The 21,835-nt window shown below is 38.5% G+C and overlaps 1 protein-coding gene across 1 annotated transcript in view; it reads right to left on the bottom strand.

Annotated features, from left to right (window-relative positions):
- LOC308423435 (uncharacterized protein C18orf63) overlaps window positions 1-18,422 on the bottom strand; it is a gene marked incomplete at both ends in the record, with an annotated part of 56,167 nt that extends 37,745 nt beyond the window's left edge. The window contains 7 exons of the mRNA XM_080920126.1: window positions 3,494-3,603; window positions 9,587-9,663; window positions 10,929-10,970; window positions 11,504-11,615; window positions 14,866-14,922; window positions 16,927-17,005; window positions 18,289-18,422. Coding sequence (XP_080776252.1) covers window positions 3,494-3,603; window positions 9,587-9,663; window positions 10,929-10,970; window positions 11,504-11,615; window positions 14,866-14,922; window positions 16,927-17,005; window positions 18,289-18,422 — 611 coding nt within the window. The remainder of the gene's footprint in view (window positions 1-3,493; window positions 3,604-9,586; window positions 9,664-10,928; window positions 10,971-11,503; window positions 11,616-14,865; window positions 14,923-16,926; window positions 17,006-18,288) is intronic.
- Between the last annotated feature and the right edge of the window lie 3,413 nt (window positions 18,423-21,835).

The following is a 21,835-nucleotide window of genomic DNA, read 5'->3' on the forward strand; positions in this document are numbered from 1 at the left end:
TGTAGAGATCTTTCACTTTCTTGGATAGGTTTATTACTGTTCTTTCCCCCTTTTGTTTATTTATTTTGAAGACACTGTCAATGGGCATGTTTTTGTGGTTGCCATTCTTAGCACATTTGTTATTGCTGTGTAGAAAGACATTAAATTTTGTAAGTTAATTTTATATCCTGCCATTTGCTGAAAGTGTTCATCATTTCTAATTTTCTGGTGCAATATTTACAATTTCTTACATATAATATCATACCATCTAAAATACTTTAACTTCTTATTTGTATCCCTTTTAGGTTCCTTCTCTTGTCTTAACGCTCTAGCTATGGCTTCAAGTACTAGAGTGAAAAGAAATGGGGATATGGCACATCACTCTCGTCTTTCATTTTAATGTGACTGCTTCCAATTTTTTTCCATTTAGGATCTTGGCTAGTGGGTGTGTCACTATATACATCTATTGATATTTTTTTAATAATACCATTTATAACATATATGAGGGGATGTCTCACTATGACTTTAATTTGGATTTCCCTATTGCTATTGATAAAGTTTTTTTCCCCCATGTATTTATTGGCCATCTGGACATCTTCTTTTCTCTATTTAGGTTGGGTGTAGTAGCACTTGCTTTTAGTCCCAGCACTCAAGAGACAGAGAGAAAGTGAAATTCTTTGAGTTCAAGGTCTAATAGCAAGTTCTAGGACAGCCAGGGCTACACAGTAGAATTCTGTCTTTAAAAAGAAGACAGGACTTTCTTTGTTCATTTGTAAATCAAGTTGTTTTCTTGCTATAAAACTGACTTCTTGTAAGTTCACCTATCTTGGTGTAGATGGAGTGCTTGTTCCCTTCTAAACTTAATTAACATTATAACCATTTTAAGATGTAATTAGGCTGTGAAAGTTCTGCTTACAATGAGTATACTATTGCGATTATCTCAGGTTTGGGTTCCTTATAAAATAGTAGTTTTTACCTTTTTGTGTGTCTTTCTGGTCCTCTCTTTGCCTACTCACTAAGGAATGATACAACGAAGTGACTCTTACCAGAAACTTAATGTGCTGACACTTGGAGCTCAGACTCCCTAGCCTCCAGACTTATTTGGGAAATGTATGGGAAATTATCCAGTATCTGGCATTCTATTATAGAAGCATAAAATATTCTAAGAGAAATATGGTTTAGAACTATTTTCACCTCCTTCAAGGGTGATTCTAATTCTTTTGACTGTTTTCTTTGGTATGCAAAAGCTTTTCAGTTTGATGTAGTTCTGCTGATCTATTCTTACTTCTGTAATACAATACTTTGGGCAATATAAGAAAGCATTCTCATATCAAAGTCACAAAGTTTTACTGTATATCAATAAGTTATCAGGGTTTTGTATAAAATGAGGAATAACAGTCTAACTTAATTCTTCTATTTGTGGATATAGTTTTCCTAGCACCACTTTCAGAAAAGACCATCTTCTCTATTTTGTCTTCATGGAAGTGTTAATGAAAGTCCATTGACCATAACTACATATTTACCTGTTCTGTTCTCTATGCCTATATGCCTGCATATATGCCAGCATCATATTGTTTTAATTACTCTAAGTTTGTAGGATAGTTTAAAATGAGAGTATGATGCTTCTAAAATTGCTTTATCCCCTTGGGGCCTTTTATTTCTATATGAAATTAATTTCCCTAGTTTTTGAAGAATGACATTTTGGTGGTGATTACATAACATCTATAGATTGCTTCTGGTATTGTGGATGTTTTGACAATTCTAATTCCTCTAATCCATGACTGAGTTCTCATTCCAATAAATTGTCTTTGTCAATTCCTTTTAGAAATGTTTTTTAATTTTTACTTTTACTTCTTTGGTAAGATTCATTCTACAATTTCTTTTGGGTAGATATTCTGAATAAGATTGTCTCCTTGTTAAAGTATAAAAATGCTGCTGGGTTTTCTTGTTGGTGGTGTTCTGAGTCACAGTCTTACTATGTAATCCAGGTTTGTCCTACCTTACCTTCCTACATTGTAGAATTACAAGTACGTACCAGATACTATGAATATTTATAAATTGATTTTGTAGCATGCATCTTTCAAATCTACTTCTTAGTTCTAGGTTTTGATGGGATACTTAGGTTTTCTATTTGTAGCATCAAACTATTGGTCAACAGAAATGGTTACCTTCTTGCTTTCCAATCTCAATGCCTTTAATTTTCTTCTCTTTACTACTGCACAGGCTAGGGCTTCTAATACTATGCTGAACAGAAGCTATAAAAGTGAAAATCTTGTCTTGTTCCTGATTTTAATGAAAAGCTTTCAACCTTTCACCATCAAAGATGATCTTACTGTGGGCTTACTATGCATGGCCTTGTTTTAAATCTTAATAACTGAGATGGTGAGGAAACATTGAGCTGAACTGCTTCAAACAATGTGCCAATTACAAATACAGACAAATTGAACTACAAAATGCTTCTACCAGTGAAATGTCTGTGAAGAAGTAAATGAGTCAGAATCATGTCCTTTTCCTCAATATTTTACCATGTATAAGCTCTTAATTTTCCTGAGCAAGTTAAAATTCCTTCTTAATAGTTTTTTTTTTGTCTCAGAAACAATTCATTTCTTTCTAATGATAATACAAACAAGTAAGTTTACATTTAATTATAATAAATCATTATTAGGTAAAAAAACATAAATGTTGGTTTAGGACTGTTATGAATTGAGAAATTTGATAATTTTAATATTTATTAAAAGAAGATCTGACAAAAATGTAGTGCAAAACAAATTATTTTAGTAATTAAAGGGGGCAAGTTATAGCTTCTGCTTCCATAGCAAACTGCTCCAGTACTTTTCACTTTTGCTCTTTATGTACATAAGTGCTTTACCTACATGAATATATGTGCACCCACATGTGGCTGGTCAAGAAAGAGGCCAGAAGATGCCAGATCCTCTGGAAGCACATGGGTGACAAGAACGAGGGTCTCTGTAAGAGCAGCAAGTGTCCTTCATTACAGAGCCATCTATCCAGCCTTTCCCCAGTACTTTACAGTGTTTGTAAGTTCAAAGTAGTTTATAGTTTCATGCAAAATGTTAAGGAAGCCAGATTATAGAATATTTTGAATCCACTCTTGAGGTTAACCTGCATTTTCAACTCAATTGAATTTAGAATTAATTCGGAGATTGCTGAGAAACATTTCCCGGTGTCTCTGTGAAGAAAAACTCTAGAATTAACTGAAAGTAAATTAAATTACCCTAAATGTGGGTATCACATTCCCATAGCCTGGAGACCCAGACAGAAAGAAAAATATAAAGCCTGCTATGCCCTAGCCTTCTCTGTTTTCTGCTTCTTGGCCTTTGATGACACAAACTATGTTGTCTCATTGTGACTTCCACAACAGCATACTTTGAATCAACTAAAACTGTAAGCCCAAATAAACCTTCCCTCCCTCAAGTGCTGCTGTAAGATATTATGGTCACAGCAGTGAAAGGTGGCCATCACACCAGCTCCACATCACTACCTCAGATCTTACCTGGGCAAAATGTAGCACCAGTTGTTTAAAATGGAATGTCTCTCAATGACAGCATTCTGGTTGGCATGAAAATTCTCTATAATATTCTGAGAAATGTCAAACTCCTGTAGCTTTTAATTGAAATAAGATTTTAATATGTAAATCCTCAAAGAGTTTGCCACAGTAAAAAGAAACATTAAATCAATACAAACTGACAGTGGTTGATAAATGTTTTAGTGACTATTGTTTTTTAAAATCATGTATATATCCACGTTCCATGAGGTAATCAGTGTTCCAACACATCCTACCTCTTCCATTCACAAGTAGGTTAAGTTATGTTTCCCATTCATCCTTGCAAACCCTAACTTGTACTTTATGCTTGGTCCAGTCAATTTTATCATGTTAACTTATAGAAGTCAAATCCCTTCTAAAGGATTTGTATCTCTGTGTATATGTTTATATATGTGGAGATGTTTATATGCGTGAGAGGATTCCAGAGGACAACCTTGGGAATGTACTCCTCATTTATGTATGTATGTATGTATGTATGTAGAGGAGTTGATGTATGTATGTATGTATGTATGTATGTATGTATGTATGTATGTGTGTATGTATGTATGTGGAGGAGTTGATTGCCTAGGAAGGCCAGAAGAGGGTGTAGATGTCCTGCAGCTGGGACTGTAATGATGTGCGCAACCTGATAGAAGTCTTAAGAACCAAATCAGTTTTTTAGAAAGGCAATACATTCTTTTAGCTTCTGAGCCATCTCTTTAGCCTCAAAAGGTAAATATTTTGATGTGATGCATGTGTGTAAGAAGTCTGTTCCTAAGATATGCTATAAAAAAGAAAAAGAAGGAAGAAGTGAGAAGAAAGGAATAATAAATAGATAAGGATGGCCACATACTGGAAATCCCCATTTACTGGCACCAGGTACAATTACTGGCTTGAAAGAAACAAGAGTGTGAAGCAATTCTAAAGGCATGTGGGTTCTCACATGTATCTACTTACACTGCTTGAGTACACACCAACACAACTCAGCAGCTCAAGACACAGCACTAGTCCTTACCAATGCAGACTATTCTGAACACTAAGAAATCTCTCAGCTATTAATATACGTCTTAAGAGAACACTAACCCTTGTTCAGAAATATTTTAAAAGCATCTCAAACTGATGAGAAGGTACTCATAAATTAATATTTCTTCTCCCTTATAACAATCTAAAGAATTTGGACTTTGTTTTCTAAGCAATGTTGAGAACTTAAAGATATTTGGGTTGGAAAGCTTTGACTTAGAAATAGAAATCTATTGACATTGTGAAGAAGCAAGACTGGAAATGAGGCCTATGTAGAGATTAGTTGAAAGGCTAAGGCAAAAAAAAAAAAAAAAAAAACAGGCCACATCAGAATACTAGACGTGGAGAAGCGGTCACTGCAGAGACCAAGGCAGGTAACAGATTACACAGTGGAAGTGAAAAAGAAGTTCCAAAGTAACAACCAAATCTGTATGGAGGAAACTCACTGTCTTTACTTACTGTCCATGGATGGCAAAACAGCAAATACACAGGAAGAAGAGATCTACTGGGGTTAGTGACACACACCCACTTTTAGATAGCATCAAGTCTGGGTGTGTGACGGTTTAATGAGAATGTCCCCATAAAGTCAGATATTTGAATAGTTGGTCACCAGCTGGTGATGCTACTTGGGTAGGTTTAGGGGGTGTGGTTTTGCTGGAGGAAGTTTGTCACTGAGGGTCTTTTTTGAGATTCCAAAGCATCCTACCATTTTCAGCTTGCTCTCTTTGCTGTACTTGTGGTTCAATATGTGAACTTCTAAGTTTTCTGCTTACTACCTGCTAGCCCGACAGCAGAAAGCACATGAAATCTTGAGTGAGTGTGTGTTGTTAACCTGGACACTATTAGGTCAGGACTCTAAGGCCTCAGACATAGGGAATAGCCAACCTCTGCTAGCTAAGGCTCTGAAGCATGGGAAAGCCTTCATCTGGTCCAAATACAAATATTTATGAACAATTGACCAGTGTATGTAGAAACTACAAAACACAGCTTCTCCTCCGGGATGAGGGTAGCCTGAGACTGCTCCTACAGAGACCTCCTCCCGAGATTAGCTAACACTGCCTCCTTGTACAGCTGTATGCCAGAAACCTACTGCCTTGATACAGAGGTATAGAATAAATGCTTCTGGTTTCCAAGTTCCTGCTACAGTTGGTGTCTTCCATTAGGCTGAGCACAACCCATCTGATTCTACCTAGATTTTCTGTGCATGTGTCTAAGTTTGTCCTTCTTTCTTTCATCACCTCAGTTAGGTCAATTCTGAAGCTATGCAGTGTGCTGTACTTTGCTCTATGATCGTAGACTCTGACCTTTTGGAACCATAAGCCCAAATACACTCTTTTGTAAGATGCCCTGGTCAAGGTATTGTGTTGTGGCAATAGAAAAGTGATACAGGGTGTCATCCATGCAGTCCTGAGAAAGGGTTGAAAAGGACACAGTCACAACTATGCATGAACATAGAAAAGATACTAATTTAGTGTGTTGGCTGAAAATGAAACCTAGAAAACCATGATATCTGGGTGGCAAAAGATATAGAAAAGCCATGGATCAATAGTATTGAACTTTGGAGAAAGCAGGTTCAGAAACCAAGGAAAGAGATGAGGCTCTAAGAGCTAAATGGTACAAAATAGTGCACATGTTCCAATGACATCAAAGAAAAATTTGCTCAGACATCTCTTTTTCATCTGAATCTTAAAGTAGTGCAGCATTATTCAACTATTGTTTTTATTTAGTACATATCACAGATATTAGGTATCTGTCGTGGTTTGAATAAGAAAGGTTCCCGTAAGCTTGTATATTTGAAAGCTTAGTCACCAGGGAGTAGAACTCTATCATAGTATTAGAAGGGTTAAGAGGTGTGGCCTTGTCAGAGGAAGTATATCACCGGGAGTGGGCTCTAAGGTTTCAAAGCCCATTCCAGGCCAAGTCTGTCTCTGTCTCCTCTCTCGGCTTGTGTGTCAGGACATAGCTCTCAGATACTCTTGCAGCACTGCACCTGCTGCCGCCATGCTCTCCTGCCGCCATGCTCTCCCCGCCGCCATGCTCTCCTGCTAATGGACTAAGCCTCTGAAACCGTAAGCAAGCTCCCAATTAAATGCTTTCTTTTATAAGAGTTGCCATGGTCATGCTGTCTCACCACAGCAACAGAACAGTGGCTAAGACAGTATTTAGTTCTACCAAAGGGCACCCAAATATGATCAAGGAAACTGTGGCTGAGTGGAGAAACTATGATGCTGAACAGTGTTGAAAGAAAAACTCTGAATCTTGACCATCTCACTATCTCCGTGACCTATAACAAGTATTTAACCCAGGTCTCAATTTGCTTAGTTATAACAGTTTTGACCTTCTGTCATGCGTCTACGTCATATGAAGCATTTGATGTACTTCATCTCATTAATTCCCTCAAATCTGTATGAGCTATAGACAGTTATCTCCAATGTACAAAAAAATCATGATTAGGGGATGTTAAGTAGAGTGCTCAGTGTTGCAGTGTTATTAAATGAAGATCTGAGAATTTGAATGTGATTTTGTACGTTAGGTGTGTAAATATTAACGAGTATTTTGTACATGTTCTCATCTTTATGCTGATTTTCTTCTGACCTTGATAAATTCTTTGGGAGGAAACACGTTGTATATGTACCTAATGATACTCAATAAATAACTGACTGTAGAATAAACTCAAATTTGTTTCCAGGTTTTATTTTCCAAATAATTAAAACTTCAAGGCAATAGCTAATATTATATAATGACTTTCTAAAACATGCCCCTGGTATAATTACAGATCAAATTATAATCTGAATGTATCAATTTGTAGCAGTTTATATATACATATATTTCTATCTAAACAATTATCTGAGTTTTAAGAAAATAGTATGGGCTGGAGAGATGGCTCAGTGAGTTAAGAACACTAACTGCTCTTCCCAAGGTCCTGAGTTCAATTCCCAGCAACCACATGGTGGCTCACAACCATCTGTAATGGGATCTGACGCCCTCTTCTGGTGTGTGTAAAGACAACTACAGTGTACAATAAATAAATAAATACAAAAAAAAAAGAAAGAAAGAAAATAGTATAGTTTAACACAGTCTACAAATTGAGAAATTATTACTATTGGGGAAAACGTGTGAATTTTTAATTACAAAAATAAGGGCTGAAGTACTATTTCTTATAATGAATCATGATAAACTATCTTTAAAAGTTCTCTAAATAAGATCAAAGATCAATGTTTTAAAAATTACTGAAACTTCTACTTGGAGAAATAGATTTTAAACACTGAAGTTATCTATAACTTAAATTAGAAGCTGCTCTTTCATGCCACTCAAACTTCAGTTCCTAAAAGTGTTACAGTAGTGACTGACAAGTGTTATGTCGCTTCCATGAAAGAAGAGTTAGAAAGACACAGACCCTTTCCTCTAAAACTGCCAGCATAATGGTCCACTAGCATAAACAGCAGGACGCACCGAGACGGATGAAGCATGAGGGCTGTGAAGCCTTCACAAGTGGTGATGAGTCATGTCCTAGAAGATGAGCTGGAAAACACACTGAGAGCTCGAAGAGCAGTGTGAGCCAAACCTGAAAGAGTGGAGGACTGTCCTGCCTGGGAGGGGCAATTAACACCAGCTATTGGGAAGAAGACGAAACTACAGACAAGGAAAGCTTGGATCAATTTGATGAGGACCTCCTCCATCTGTCGGCATGTGTTCCCTTCCTCTTCACCATTTAATGTGTGTCCTGCCTAAAGCCTATGCTGGGTTGAACAGCTTTTACTGATAGAGGAGAAGGTTTCTTTGGACAAGGGTATAAGTAGCTGTGCTCCCCTAATAGAATTTCCAAAGAAGCGTTTAACTCAGCACTGATACTTCGCATCAAATGACTCTTTGCTGGGGTAGAGGTGGGTTTTGTTCTGTATAAACTAAATTCAGAAGTTCTCCTTGCTTTGACTGCTAGATGCTAGTAACAAATCACACCCTCCTGCCCTACACCTTAGTAACCAAAAATCAGCTTCCAGGCCTTGCCAAATATTTCATGGAAGGCAAAACATTGTTTCTTCCTCCATCCTCCTCTGTCACCGAGAAACCAATACATCCAGTAAAGGAAACGTGCATAGTGACTACTAATGCTTAAGGCTCTGTGTGAGAGGCTATGGGAATTAGTAATGTAGAAGACAAAGACAACATGTGTTGTATAAAAGAGATGCAAAAATTCTACTAGAATGTCAAGGGCAGAAAGTAAGTATATCTCCTATGGCATGGAACTGTTTGAAATATTTGGAAGTGAAAAGGCAGCAAGAAATGATGCTGAGGCAAGATAAAGTAATGATATTATGGTTGTGCGCCTGTGGAGTGAGGCTCGGGGCCGATAAAGAGATAAGCATTTTCTATTTTTTAATATTTACTGCAACAGTTGTGTCTAATGATATTTTTGACAGGAATAATATGATAAAACCTTTGTCAAATGAGCAAAAATGATACTGGGGGAATTTATGTGAAATATTTAGCAGCATGTGTTTTATTTATTAATTTTAAAACAATCTGGGTATGGTATCTCTTGACTACAATCCTAGAACTCAGAAGACTGAGGTAAGGACACATACAAGTTTAAGGCCACCCAGGCAAATACCAACTGCTAGCTAGCTTAAGCTATGAAGTGAGACTGTTTCAAAATACCAAAGCCCAAATAACAAACAGGAAAAACAACCACCAAACCCTTTTAAATATTAACACAAAATAACTGCTTCACTTAAGACCTAGTGTAAGTGTCTGTCTATACTCTGTCAGGGCTGCCCCATGAGTCTCTCTTGTCACCCTGCACTCCTGCTGGTTCTCTCCTTTCTTCTCTTTCCAAATAGTTCCCTTCTCTATCCACATATGTCTGTACGTGTGTATACATGTATATCCTACCTACAAGAGAGAACATTGCATGTGTTTTGGTAACAAAACCTTTTCTATCAGCTTCCATGTTAATAATTAAAATCAAACAGCATGTTAGAAATAATAACATAGTAATCATATAGTAAATATAGAAACTTATAGAAATTAAATATTTTGTACCTCAGGAGGTGGCAATCTGATAGTATAGACTTCTATACTTAGACAAACTTGCGTTTCTGTTACATTGATGTCTAATACTGGAAAAGAATTAACCATAAGTTTTCTGGAGTTAGTATTTCATCCTACCAAATAAAGCATTTATAGTAACACGTATTACGTGATATGTCAGCATATACATTGAGAACAGTTTTTTACACATATAATAAAGCTAAAATAATGAACCATAGGTTTGGCAGTCTACAAATTACACTTCTAAGACAAAGATTTGAAACAATATGGATGTGAGGGAGGAGGCATCGCAATAGGACAACAGTAAGAAAAATGGCACCTACAGTTTAAAGGACACTCCCTAAACAGTTGCCACAAATGTGACATCTATTACTAAATTCCAGTGAGGTCTCATGCCAGGCTCATAAACAAAGCTGTGCTGGTATGTCAGAGGAATGGCATCTGAAGAGAGCTTTGGGGCTTCAGGAATACTGACTGAGTTATCTCTTGAGCTGGGGAACGGTGAGGAGGCTGCATTTACTTTGTAAAACTTTAGTGAGTAAACACCTACAATTTCTGAATTTTATCTAGATACATCATATTTAAACAAAATAAAAACCATCTTCTAACTGGAGCCCAAGAAATGTGCTCTTCTAAATTGTTGTCTTGCTGCTGTAAAGTCTCATGCGACTGTAATGAAGCTAAATCTAGGTGACAGACTGAAGCACAAAGCAGACAGGAGACACAGCTCAGCAGGACGAGCTAATCTGCGCACTAGCTGTGGATCACAGATGAGGATTGGGAACTGATGTTCAATGACAGGGCATCTGACATGTCTGATTCAATGCCTACTGGAGGCTCATGACCCCTCCCTCTGCTACCTCAGCACTGCTGTATAGGGACCAACCTACCTTCAGTGACTAGGCAGCAACCAAACAATTAGATCGGATGTTACTATATAGTCTATCTTTATGATCAGTCATGTTCCTTTAGAGAGTATTTTCAGGATAAAAATAAAATTCTAATAAAAATAAGCTTTAACATAAGAAATACAATTTTGATAATTTAGAAAAATATATTCAAATACTTGCAGAATTAAAGACCTTCACAATCATTGTCTTAAGCAAAAAAATTAAAATATACCTTTTCTTCCAATTAAGTGAATATTTTTCCCTCAAGTAGGTAAATATATAATTTGAATGAGAAGTAACTTCCTGGGTGAAAGTCTGATTATAATTATGTGTTAGTATCTTCTGACATATGGTAGTCATCAAAACTGTAACAACCTAACATGGATTTTTTTAACAACTGTTAATCATATTAATTGTCTATTGTTTTATACTTTTTTACTTACCAACTGCACTTTGCTTTCCCATATTAGAAAGAAAATCTCTTCCTTAAAAAATTCACAGGATATATAACATTATTATAATATTGAAATGATCATTACTGATAAATATAATCATTTGAGGAAAACGTATCAAAGATGTGAAAATTATAAAACAAATATGTAATGACAATTCAAAGAAAAATATAATCATTCAAAAAGTATCTCTTCATTGAAAAGGACCAGAATACCCAATACTTCATTCAAAAATTTGTCTTGCTATAAAATTATAAAATTCTTAGAAAACCATCAGACTTCAGCAAAAATTCAAGATGGCCCCTTTAGGTCCAACAATACTGACATTCTGTGTCAATTTTATCAAATCCTTCATAACATATTATTCTTAAGTATCAAGCATTAAGTAGTAAAAGCATTTTAAAGCAGCATCAGCAGGCCTCTGTATGTTATCCCCATGTAAGATTACTGTGGGCTTGTCTGAGAACGTTTAGAGGTAGAGCTAAAACTCTTCTCTAAAAGTAAGAATCCCACACTAGAAGTAATGTAGCTCAGAAAGTCCCAATGACTGGTAAACACAAAGTCACCTTGTACCAAGAGATGACCTGCTCTATTCCAGGCTGGAGCAAGTCTTGCCGTGAGTGAGTATGAAAGGCAGGTTTGAAGAATTGCAGGAGTTACTCTTTGTGGAGCCTCCACCTAAAACATTAAAGAAAAGATGGACAATTTGAGAGAATTATTATGTATCTATAAACTCGGGTAATGTCTGCCGGTTCAGTTAACATCCAATAAACTAAGCAATTCTAGATCAAAAATTATAGTTGTCTTACAGCTAGTACTGTTTAGTTTAAGGCTAAAGACTTTCAAGAGATGCTCATCTTGAAGCTACCACGGTAGTGATGCCATGCGCCCAGTTTCCTAGTTATGCTTAAGCCTAAACTCAAAAGCTGCACCGAGTCTTCAGCCATGTATCTTGCTCTACACACCAAGAATGATATTGTGATTTGCTTGAATTTGTTCCCTGTAGTTTAATATTATACATGGTTAAGTACAAAAGCACACATGCACACAAATATCTATTTATTCAAAATTAATCTTTAATATTAAGGCTTTCATTGCTGACTCCCAAGTGAGAGGAATCAGATTTATCTTCCCACTTGATGTCTCTAAAAGAAAAAAATCTGGGCAAGTTATTTGCAACAATGATTCATCAAATACTGGACATTATAGAACAAAGAATTATTCTCCAGGCAGGGGACCAACAAGATGAGCCCTATCATGTTGACTTTTCCTCTACAGAGGACAATAGTCCCCATCATTCCCCCTGGCTTATTATATAGTGTGTTTCCAGGCTGTAGTCATGGAAGAAGCAATCTAGAGAGTCTGTTAGTCTCTGAGTGTCCACAGGGAGCCAAAGAAGTTAGGAAGTGCTGGAGAGGCCAGCTCTGCAGTGAAGAAAGGGCACATCAGCACAATGCTCCCTGCAGTTTTATTTGCTGAGTAAGGATTAGCACACATGTGAGGAAATTGCTGAAGGTTAGGATGGAAACTGAAGTTGTTTGCTTTATAAGCGTGGAGTAAAATCCAGAAAAAAAAATCTATCCTGGAATCTGTAAAAAAAAAAATACTAGCAGAAAACTCAGAGAGCCAAGAATATTCCTCCAGGATTCATCACTGGGAAATCCACAGTTACCGACAGAGATTTGATACCCTGATCCCAGCAATGCACACAAACAGAACAAGAATTTATTAGATTTACCATTATCAAACAATGAGACCTATTTAACATTTATAGACTACTTAATACAATAAGACCAGAATATATATTATTGTCAAGATGACAAAGGGCATTTACTAAATCTATGATAAATTATACTCTTGACCCTAAAAAACACTCAGTATTTTTTTAAAAATTAAAGTTCTATACAATAGGTTTCTAAATAATAACTGAATGAGAAATCAGCAGCAGGAAGACCTCTAGTAAACCCCCATTGGGAAACCCACAGCCCATCTGTAGCAAGTGTTAGGAAGACAAAGGGACAACTACTCAGAGAACAGACATAACTCTAACTATGCCTTTGTCAGAAAAGAATGACTCTCAACTTAGCATCAGTGGTCACTTTAAGCAGAAAGGAAATTCTATAAACTAAAAGAAAAAAAAGTCAATGTAATTCAAAGTGTTAAAACAATGTCGACAAATCAATGAAAGCAAGTCCCCACCTTAATCCCTGTGGAAGTCTGGCCTTTTGTTAGCTATTGTAATGTTAAGTGTGGGTATCCAAAACCTGGCTGAAGTCGGCATGTAGCCCCAGAGGGTTTAGTTTTGGGTAGGAGAGGAACTACAAAGGAGAAGGTGAATGGAAGAGAGAAGCTACCATGAATGGGTTAGGAGGAGGAAGGAGAAGGAAGCTGCCTTGCATGGGTTAGGAGGAGGAAGGAGAAGCTGCCTGGGGTTAGGAGAGCCATAAAAACATGAGGGCTGGCCAACTGGAGTAAGAGCAGCCCCGATGGTACATAGTAAATAGTAAGTAATAACTCAGGGTTATCAATAGGAAAATAGATTCTAACAGCATGGAGGGTAGGCAGCTGCCCAGCCCTTGTGTTGTTTAAGGCTTATTGTAAATATAAAGGCTGTGAGTCTTTCATTCAAGAACTAAAAGGTCTAAAGCAGGTAGAAACCCTAGGCTGGGATTAAAGTAATTTCCCATCAATGACTAACAACTCTCTAGGTAGACTGATCAAAGAGAAATCACACATATAACCAATGCTAAAAGTCAGAAAGGATACATCACGTCAGATGTGATAACAAAAGAAAATAAGAGACGACTAAAGCAATTTTGAGAGTTTAGATGATAAGGACATAATCCTTGAAATAAATAACTTAATATCCCCATTTCCCGTTACAATAAAATTAGTTAAACTTTTCAGAATCTACATCTCAGATAGCCCTATAGATAGATGAGTTTCATAAAACATTCAGGGAAGAAATAATAAAATTAGACATGATTTCTTTCAAAAAAAGAAAAGTTTTCTTATTTGCTTTGTTGGTTTTTGAGACAAGGTTTCTCTGGGCCTTGGCTATCCCGGAACTCACTCTGAGATCAAGCTAGCCTCAAACTTATGGAGACACATCTCTTCTGCTATTAAAGCCCTGGGATTAAAGGCACATGTCACCATTTCTGGCCAAATATAGAAATTAAGGGGGGGGGTATTTATTTTCACTAGGTGATTCCTGACGTAGGGATTCTAACTGACCCTTATCTATGATGGCTAATGTTAATTGTCAAACTGACTAGCTAGACAAATACTAAAAGGAGGAGTAAGCATGCTTGTGGGTGCCTGTCAGGGTTTCCAGATGACTGAGGGGTGAGACCTATTGTGATCTGTGTGGTGCCATCCCCACAGGCTGCAGCTGAGGTCAAAGCTGGAGAGCTCAGGCCTTCTCTCTCTCCTCCCACCCGGGGGGGGGGGGGCATAAGATGAGCAGCTCTTCTCAACTTCTTCACCTACTCAACATGCACTAAGGTCATCTGGAAGGAAGGAACCTCAACTGAGAAAAATGTCTTCATCAGATTCGCTGCTCGGCAAGTCTGTGAATCATTTATCATTATTAATATCATTATTAATGCTTGAAGTGGGAGGCCTAGCCCAGTGTGGGTGTCCTGCGTTATGTAAGAAAGCAAGCTGAATGAGCCATGTTGCAGGCCTGTAAGCAGAGCTCCTCTGTGGTCTCTGCTTCAGTCCCTGCCACCAAGTTCCTTCCTTGACTGTCTGCCATTGGTGATGCACTGTGGTTTGGAAGGGTAAGCCAAGTAAACCTTTTCTCCCCTAAGCTGCTTTCTGGTCATGGTGTTCATCATAGCAACGGAAAGCAAATGGAGACACAGATAAGAGAAGTAGAGTATACAACCAGTATAGCAGCTATACTGTTATTATTTTAAATACATACCTTAGCTCCATACTTTTCAACACAGGCACTAAGTCTCCCAGATCTAAAAAATGGTATCTGTAATAGAGAGTCCGAATTTGTAAAAGAACTTAAGGTAGACATAAAATAAAACAGTTACACATAGGTATCTTAAGCAAAACACAACAGAGGCATAGATCCAGCCACCCTTCTAGATTTCTGTTCTATCCATTTGAAGAAAGACACCGTGGTAACCACTTTTCCCCTGAAGGTTAGGAAAATGTATCTGTGACAGGTACAGTGTCAAGGTGAAGTTGCCTAATATTGACATGATCTTCAAGTCATATAAAGAAAAGAGCAAATAAATTTCCTATAAGTACTAAACCCCTTTAAATATACATGCTTAGATATGAATAACACATTCTGTCTAGACATGGACCTAAGTAGACATTTAAATTAAAACTTCTAAACACATTAGGTCTAGACATGGGCCTAAATAGAAGTTTATACTTAAAAAATTTAAGAGTATTATTTAACTTAGGAGATACTGTTTTGCTACTTGGACAAGGTATGGACCTGTCTTCTACATATGTTTATAGCCACAGATTAGGACAGCTCAGTCCTCACCACAGACGCTCCTTTCTGTGGTAGATGGTGACTGAGACAGATACACACAGCTGCTCAGTGTGCAGAGAGTAAGTGACTAACGTACATTGATGTCTATGTGCAGGTGAGGACTGGCACTAGTTAGGTCAAGGTGATACGTGATTGGACAGTAGAGAGTGGGGCGGGAACAAAGTTTTGGTAAGGAGGGAGAGAAGGAGAAGGATGGAGAATCAAGATGGAGCTGAAGGAGGAGGTTCTAGACTCAGGTGGTCTTAATTGGCGATAGGTAGATATGATTATTTCTAAGGATTTTTATAGGTCAATTTGTATTATCTAGGTGGGAGGTTTACATCTTTGTCAAATGGTTGTAAGCTTATTGTGTGGATGCATTGTGGGTTGAGAATTTAACATATAAATCTGATTGATAAATTATTGATTATTGAGTCATGATTTTACTGGCTGTGGGGAATATGAGATAAGTTCCCAGTTGGCAGGGAGACAGCTAGGAGAGGGTGGCTCATGGTTCACCTGGGTCTGAGAGTATTTGGGGGCAGCATACCCCACAGTGCCATGTGGCCCTAGTGGTGCCAGCACTAGTTGGGATAAAAGGTTACCACAATTTTATTTACAGCAACAGACTATGAACTGCTCAGGCATAAATGGGATAACTATATCATACTCCTTACACCTAAAACTCATGGGACATGACAGAGGTAGGCGAGGCAAACAAAGACTGTACGAGGCAGAGGTCACAGAGGACTGCTGTGGAATAGTTTCTTCTGGGTATTACAGGGCCACTGGACTCACAAATTCACAGCAGCTGTGTCAGCCTGCACAAAGCCAGGACGACCAACATGCCAGCGTGGATGTGCAGACACATGAGTTCCCACTTCTAGCTGAGAAGCTATTGAACGTGATGGTTCCTAGGGAAGGGAGAATCTGCTTTCTTTAGGGACGTGGTACCTGTTAGGTGACCGTGTAGTAGATGCCCTACCTCACGAATGTACAGGCAGCACTAACTACAGCAGCACCAATTAGAGTCAATGGACTGTGGGTTTTTAGGGGATATGAAATTGGGAAGAGGAAGGGGTTATATCTGGAAGGACTTGAAGGGGAAAACTGGAGGGAGAATGTGATAGAAATAAGTTGTATGAATATATGATATTCTCCAAGAATTAAAAAAAGTTGATTCACTGAGATGAGAAACTTAAGTGTGACTACAATATTGATAAAATGCACTAGAGCATATCCTGTCTTAGATACTGTTCTATAACACCTTCTGTTTATTAGTGGTCTCTATCTCAGCATTTATGCCCGATAAAGTCAAATATTGATTTAGGATCATAAAATAGATTTAAACATCAGGCATATCAGTTAATGGGGCATTCACTCAAACTAAAATATGGGTTAGTTAATCCTTGTAAACCACATAGTTTCTGATACCATACTTGAATTCTTGTTTACCAATACAGTTTCAAAAAAATCAGTAATACTAACCGACATCACTACTGAAATTTGGTTTAATATTCCAGGCACAGGTGCTGTGAGAATATCTTCATGCAAAAGTAGCAACTGCCTGTGGAGAAGAAATCCATTATTTTCAAACTACACTTGTCTATTTCTATACTGTGTGTTACTGGAATACTTAGAGACAGTCTAAAATCTCACTTTCTACCTATTTTTGTTATTTTCAAAGGTCTCAGAAGTAATTTGTAGGAAGTATAACTAAATTACACCCAAACAGAGCACAGATTTCCTCATGCACTTGGGGAGATACAAACAGGGCACACTCCAGACTGCTCTCCTCATTCTGCCCTGAGCATTTTGTTCTGTTCAGGCGCCTTTAACTTCAGATCCTTTCTCAGCCTCTAGACTGCTGGCATTGTAAGAATGCTCTGTTACATCCAGCTCACACTTAGAAATCTTAAAGGTTTTATTCTTTAAATTTATATTTAAAGATATTTATTTAAATATATAATCTTGTCTTGAGTCCTTCTTTGAGTACCTCAATTAAAGAAACTAATAAATGCGAGTCCTTAATAATAAGGTTTCAGCTGGGCTGTTCCTTAAAGATTATCTTGGGTCATGTACTATAAAATAATTCTTAGAGAAATATTCTTCATTGTCATGTTTTGGTGTGAAAATTATATAGAACTTTTAGTATCTTTAAGTGCCTTATAAAGAGCAGATAGTAAATTTTCATAACAGTATCTCTAGGTTTTAGGGAAGCCTGACTTAATTAATTAATTTAAGTCATGAATTAAATCTTAGAGAGAATTGAATTTTATTTTGTTTTATGTGCATTAGTGTTGTGCTAGCATGTATGTCTCTGTGAGTGTGAGATCCCACAGAAGTGAATCACAGATAGTTGTGAGCTTACAGGTGGGCACTGGGAATTGAACCCAGGTCCTCTGATGGAGCTGTGTCTCCAGCTCCAAGAATTAAAAACAAAACAAAAAAATTAAAGCACCACTGGACAGATGGCTCAGTGGTTAAGAGCACTGACTGCTCTTCCAGAGGTCCTGAGTTCAAATCCCAGCAACCATATGGCTCACAACCATCTGTAATGGGGTCCTATGCCCTCTTCTGGTGTGTCTGAGGACAGCTACATATGTACTTATACATAATAAATAAATCTTTTAAAAAATTAAAGCACACAGAGGTCACAAATATAAAAACACAACAGCAAGATATTTACCTCAAGTATTTTAAGTCCCTCTTTGAATCCAACATACATGAGCTCTTTGCTTTCAAAGTGTAAACACAGATTTAATAAACGATTTGAAGAGAAATCTTCTAAAATAGTGATAATGGGACTTTTAAAGTTTAAAAGCTTAGCTAGAAGACATATGCTTTTACCTGCACATCTTTATCTGAGTGCTCCTAACGTCTATCTCTGTCACCCTGCTACTCAGTACTATCTGGACAGTGCAGAGTTTGTGCAGATCTGGAAGGATGATAAAGAACAGGGACTGCAGCTTGGGCTCGTTCATACTTCCTCATTGACTGTGTTTCAGGAACCACACCTATGAAAACAAACAATGGGAAAGAGCACAAAGACAGTGTCAGCCTTAAGGTTTCATTTGATATCATGTTAGAATAAAAAAATAAAAAATAAGTTAGCAAACCTTTGCCACAAAAACATCACCATTTCATCTCCAGTTTTCCTTTTAAAAAAACCTTTTTAAAAACTATTTTTAAAGATATATATATATATACTGTAGCTGTTTTCAGACTCAGATCTCATTACTGATGGTTGTGAGCCATATGGCTGCTAAGATTTGAACTCAGGACCTCCGGAAGAGCAGTCAGTGCTCTTAACCACTGAGCCATCTCTCTAGCCCTTCTCACCATTTATAATCACCCATATTTAGCAGAGTTTTATTAAGTTATTGTTCACCTGCAATAATCCAGTTACTGTGAAGTTCAATGTTTTTCTTTCCTATATTCACGGAGCTATGCAGCACGCAATAAATTAGAACTTTCATCACTCTCCCAAGATTGTAGCTCTTCAGTTCTACAACACTAATTGGATGGTTAATTTACAATATATAATAATTTTAAAATCCCTAATTGGTTAAATGCCTAAGTCTTTTCTCCGAACTTGCTGTATTGTGTTAAATAATTTTATTATACGGATCCTCAACGTTTTGTTTTCAGAAAAACAAGATCTTTCCTCTCACATAATTTAAAGCTGCTGATTGGCATTCTGCCTTTGGAGTGCATACCATTCATCTCACAGCATTGGGATGTAGATGCCTAGCTGGCTAGGGAAGGTCACTACCCTAAGGTGCACATACACACCCAGGGAAGGAAAACTGGACTCTAGAACTTTAAATCTAACACAAACACATCCTCTCTTTAAAAAGAAACGACTAGCCCTGGAATCTGCTGTGTGGGTGGACTTGAGTCTGATCTCTCTCACCAAAAGCCTGTTTTCACCAGCGGAATGCTGACCTGGCCTTTGGCTTGAACACATCTATCTCACTTAAAACACACAAGGCAGCATTTGAAATTTTCTTCAGTAATATTTAGGTGCTGGATTCATTTCTGCTTCGGAATAAGTTCCTTTGCCGCCTTTTGGCTCCACTTTCTCAGTGACAGCAATATTTTCAACGTCTTTAAAAACAAAATTTAAAAGGATACTCTAGAAGTATCTAATGCTTTTTTAAAAATCGAAACACAAGTGTTTTAACGGAGTAACAATCTTCTGGCCCTAAAGCTAGAGATAATCAAAAAGAGCTTGTTCTGTTCAGCACTGCGGTCTTGGGTGTGGTCCTGCGGATCCCCGACTTCCCCCGAGCAGACAGGAGCACCTCGTGATCCTAAGCACCACGCTTCCTAAAGCTTGGTGCCTCTCACATAATTTAAAAATAAAAAACATATAACCGGGCTGGAGAGATGGCTCAGTGGTTAAGATCACTGACCGCTCTTACAGAGGTCCTGCGTTCAATTCCCAGCAACCACGTGGTGGTCCACAACCATCTGTAATGGGAGCTGAAGCCCTCTTCTGGTGTGTCTGAAGACAGCTACAGTGTACTCATATGAAGAAAATAAATAAATCTTTTTTTTAAAAAATTAAAACTTATAACCAAGAACTTTGCTATTTTAGATTCTCTCTATATATCACTCCAAGGTTAAAAAATATTATATATTTATTTACATATATATTATACAATATATATTATGTAAATATATATTTTAATTTTTATTTCTTACAGCCTCCCTTCAGGAGGCGAGGGAGGCCAGGCCGGCCTCAAAGCCTGCTCCCTCTATGGCCGCCGCCGGCCCTCTCTGTACCTCGGTCTGTCCGGCGCTCTGTCCTTTCCTCAGCACTGACCTGTACCGCGCTGCCGAGAAGATCTGTGCTTGAGGCGAGCCTCGCGCTCCAGCCAGAGCCTGCTCTCCTCAGACGGCTCCCGCCCAGTCCCATCAGGCCTTGCGCTCGGGTCTGGCTTCTCCCGTCAGGCCCTGCGCTCTACGCTCCCGGGAAGTCCCGATCCCTTTCAGCTTTCTGGTCGCGTCTGGTGTTCCCGACCCTCCGGCTCTCCTGTCGGGACAGAGGTGCTCCAGGCAGTTTCCGGCTACAGGCTAGTACTTCACTCAGCGCGGGCGCTCCCACCGGGCCTAGCAGAGGGCTCTTGTCAGAATGGAGCCCGTTAACAGCCCTCTGCTCCCACTGGGCCTCGTGCTCCCACTCGGTCTAGCACTCCCGGAGGCCCTGTGCCTCTCGATGCCTTATTAGGGCCCCTGGCAGCTGCTCTAGAGCATTCCTTGTTCCCAGCATGCCCTCCGTTGACAGCATGCCACAATGCCTTGTTTTCCTCCATGGTCCTTGGTACTTCGGTGCCTTCTCCGTGTAGGGAGCCGTTTTCAGGTTGTTGGTCCTACCATCCAATACACGCAGGCATCTTCTGTTAACACTCAGCTCCGCCCATGCGCTTTCCTCACCAAATCCAGAGTTCGAGCAGCACCCAATGCCCAAGAGTGGGTGGTGCCTAATCGGGGATGGGGGGGAGGGGACAGCCATAGAGCAGCAGACTACACCGTTGGCTGAGGTGAGTAGCCGGTAAGCAGTTTGGTTACAGGACACCTTTCTGCTCAGATTCTCTTTGCTCTGTGCTTCTTCCAAAACTCCTTTAGTGGGGATAAAGCTCCACCACTGTAAGGTCTTTACAAAAGCTTTAAATGAGCTCCTCCGACTCATCTGACCAGATAGTTATTAAGCACACACAATATCTGGTTGCTCTTCTAAGTGTTCGGTGATGAATCACTAAGCAGACAGTATTTTCTGTCCCAGAATAATTTACTCGGAGTAGAAAAAAAGTGGTAGTGCCAGAGTGAGCTCATTCTTGTCAGAGCCACAGAAAATGGGGGTTAGGAAGTAATGAGAGGATTGTTCCCTCTTTTCCCCAAGACTCCCAAGAGCTTTCTCCTTTCAGACATGCGAATTATTGTGACAGAGTTTACCTGTAGCATTCTTCAAGACTACAACAATTCAGATAAAATGTGCTTATCAGAATTCATGCCCAGAAAAAAAAAAGAAATTCTCCACCAGTGAGCTCACCCTAACTGCTGATTAAGGCCTCTGACATAAGGGAATTTGTATATAAGCAACTCACACGAAGTTCTGCTTCTTAAATATATCAAGGTTCATCATGGCACTACAGTTCTGAATGGGAAAAAATGTCAAGCAAAACCAAACAATTCACTGGTGATGTGTTTATTTGATTTACTGCCAAGCTAATCCCCTAGTTTTCTGACCTTAGTGATATCATCGTCTCTATTTCTGTGACTGTCAAGGATCCTGAACACTTTGCAGAACTAAGTATGGTATGTGGAATCCTCCTATTCATATTTTACTGGTCTGCTTGCCACAGGGTCTGTGTGACTACCCTGGCCAGCA

Source organism: Micromys minutus (assembly GCF_963924665.1).
Source record: "Micromys minutus genome assembly, chromosome: 8".
Classification (NCBI taxonomy): Eukaryota; Metazoa; Chordata; class Mammalia; order Rodentia; family Muridae; genus Micromys; species Micromys minutus.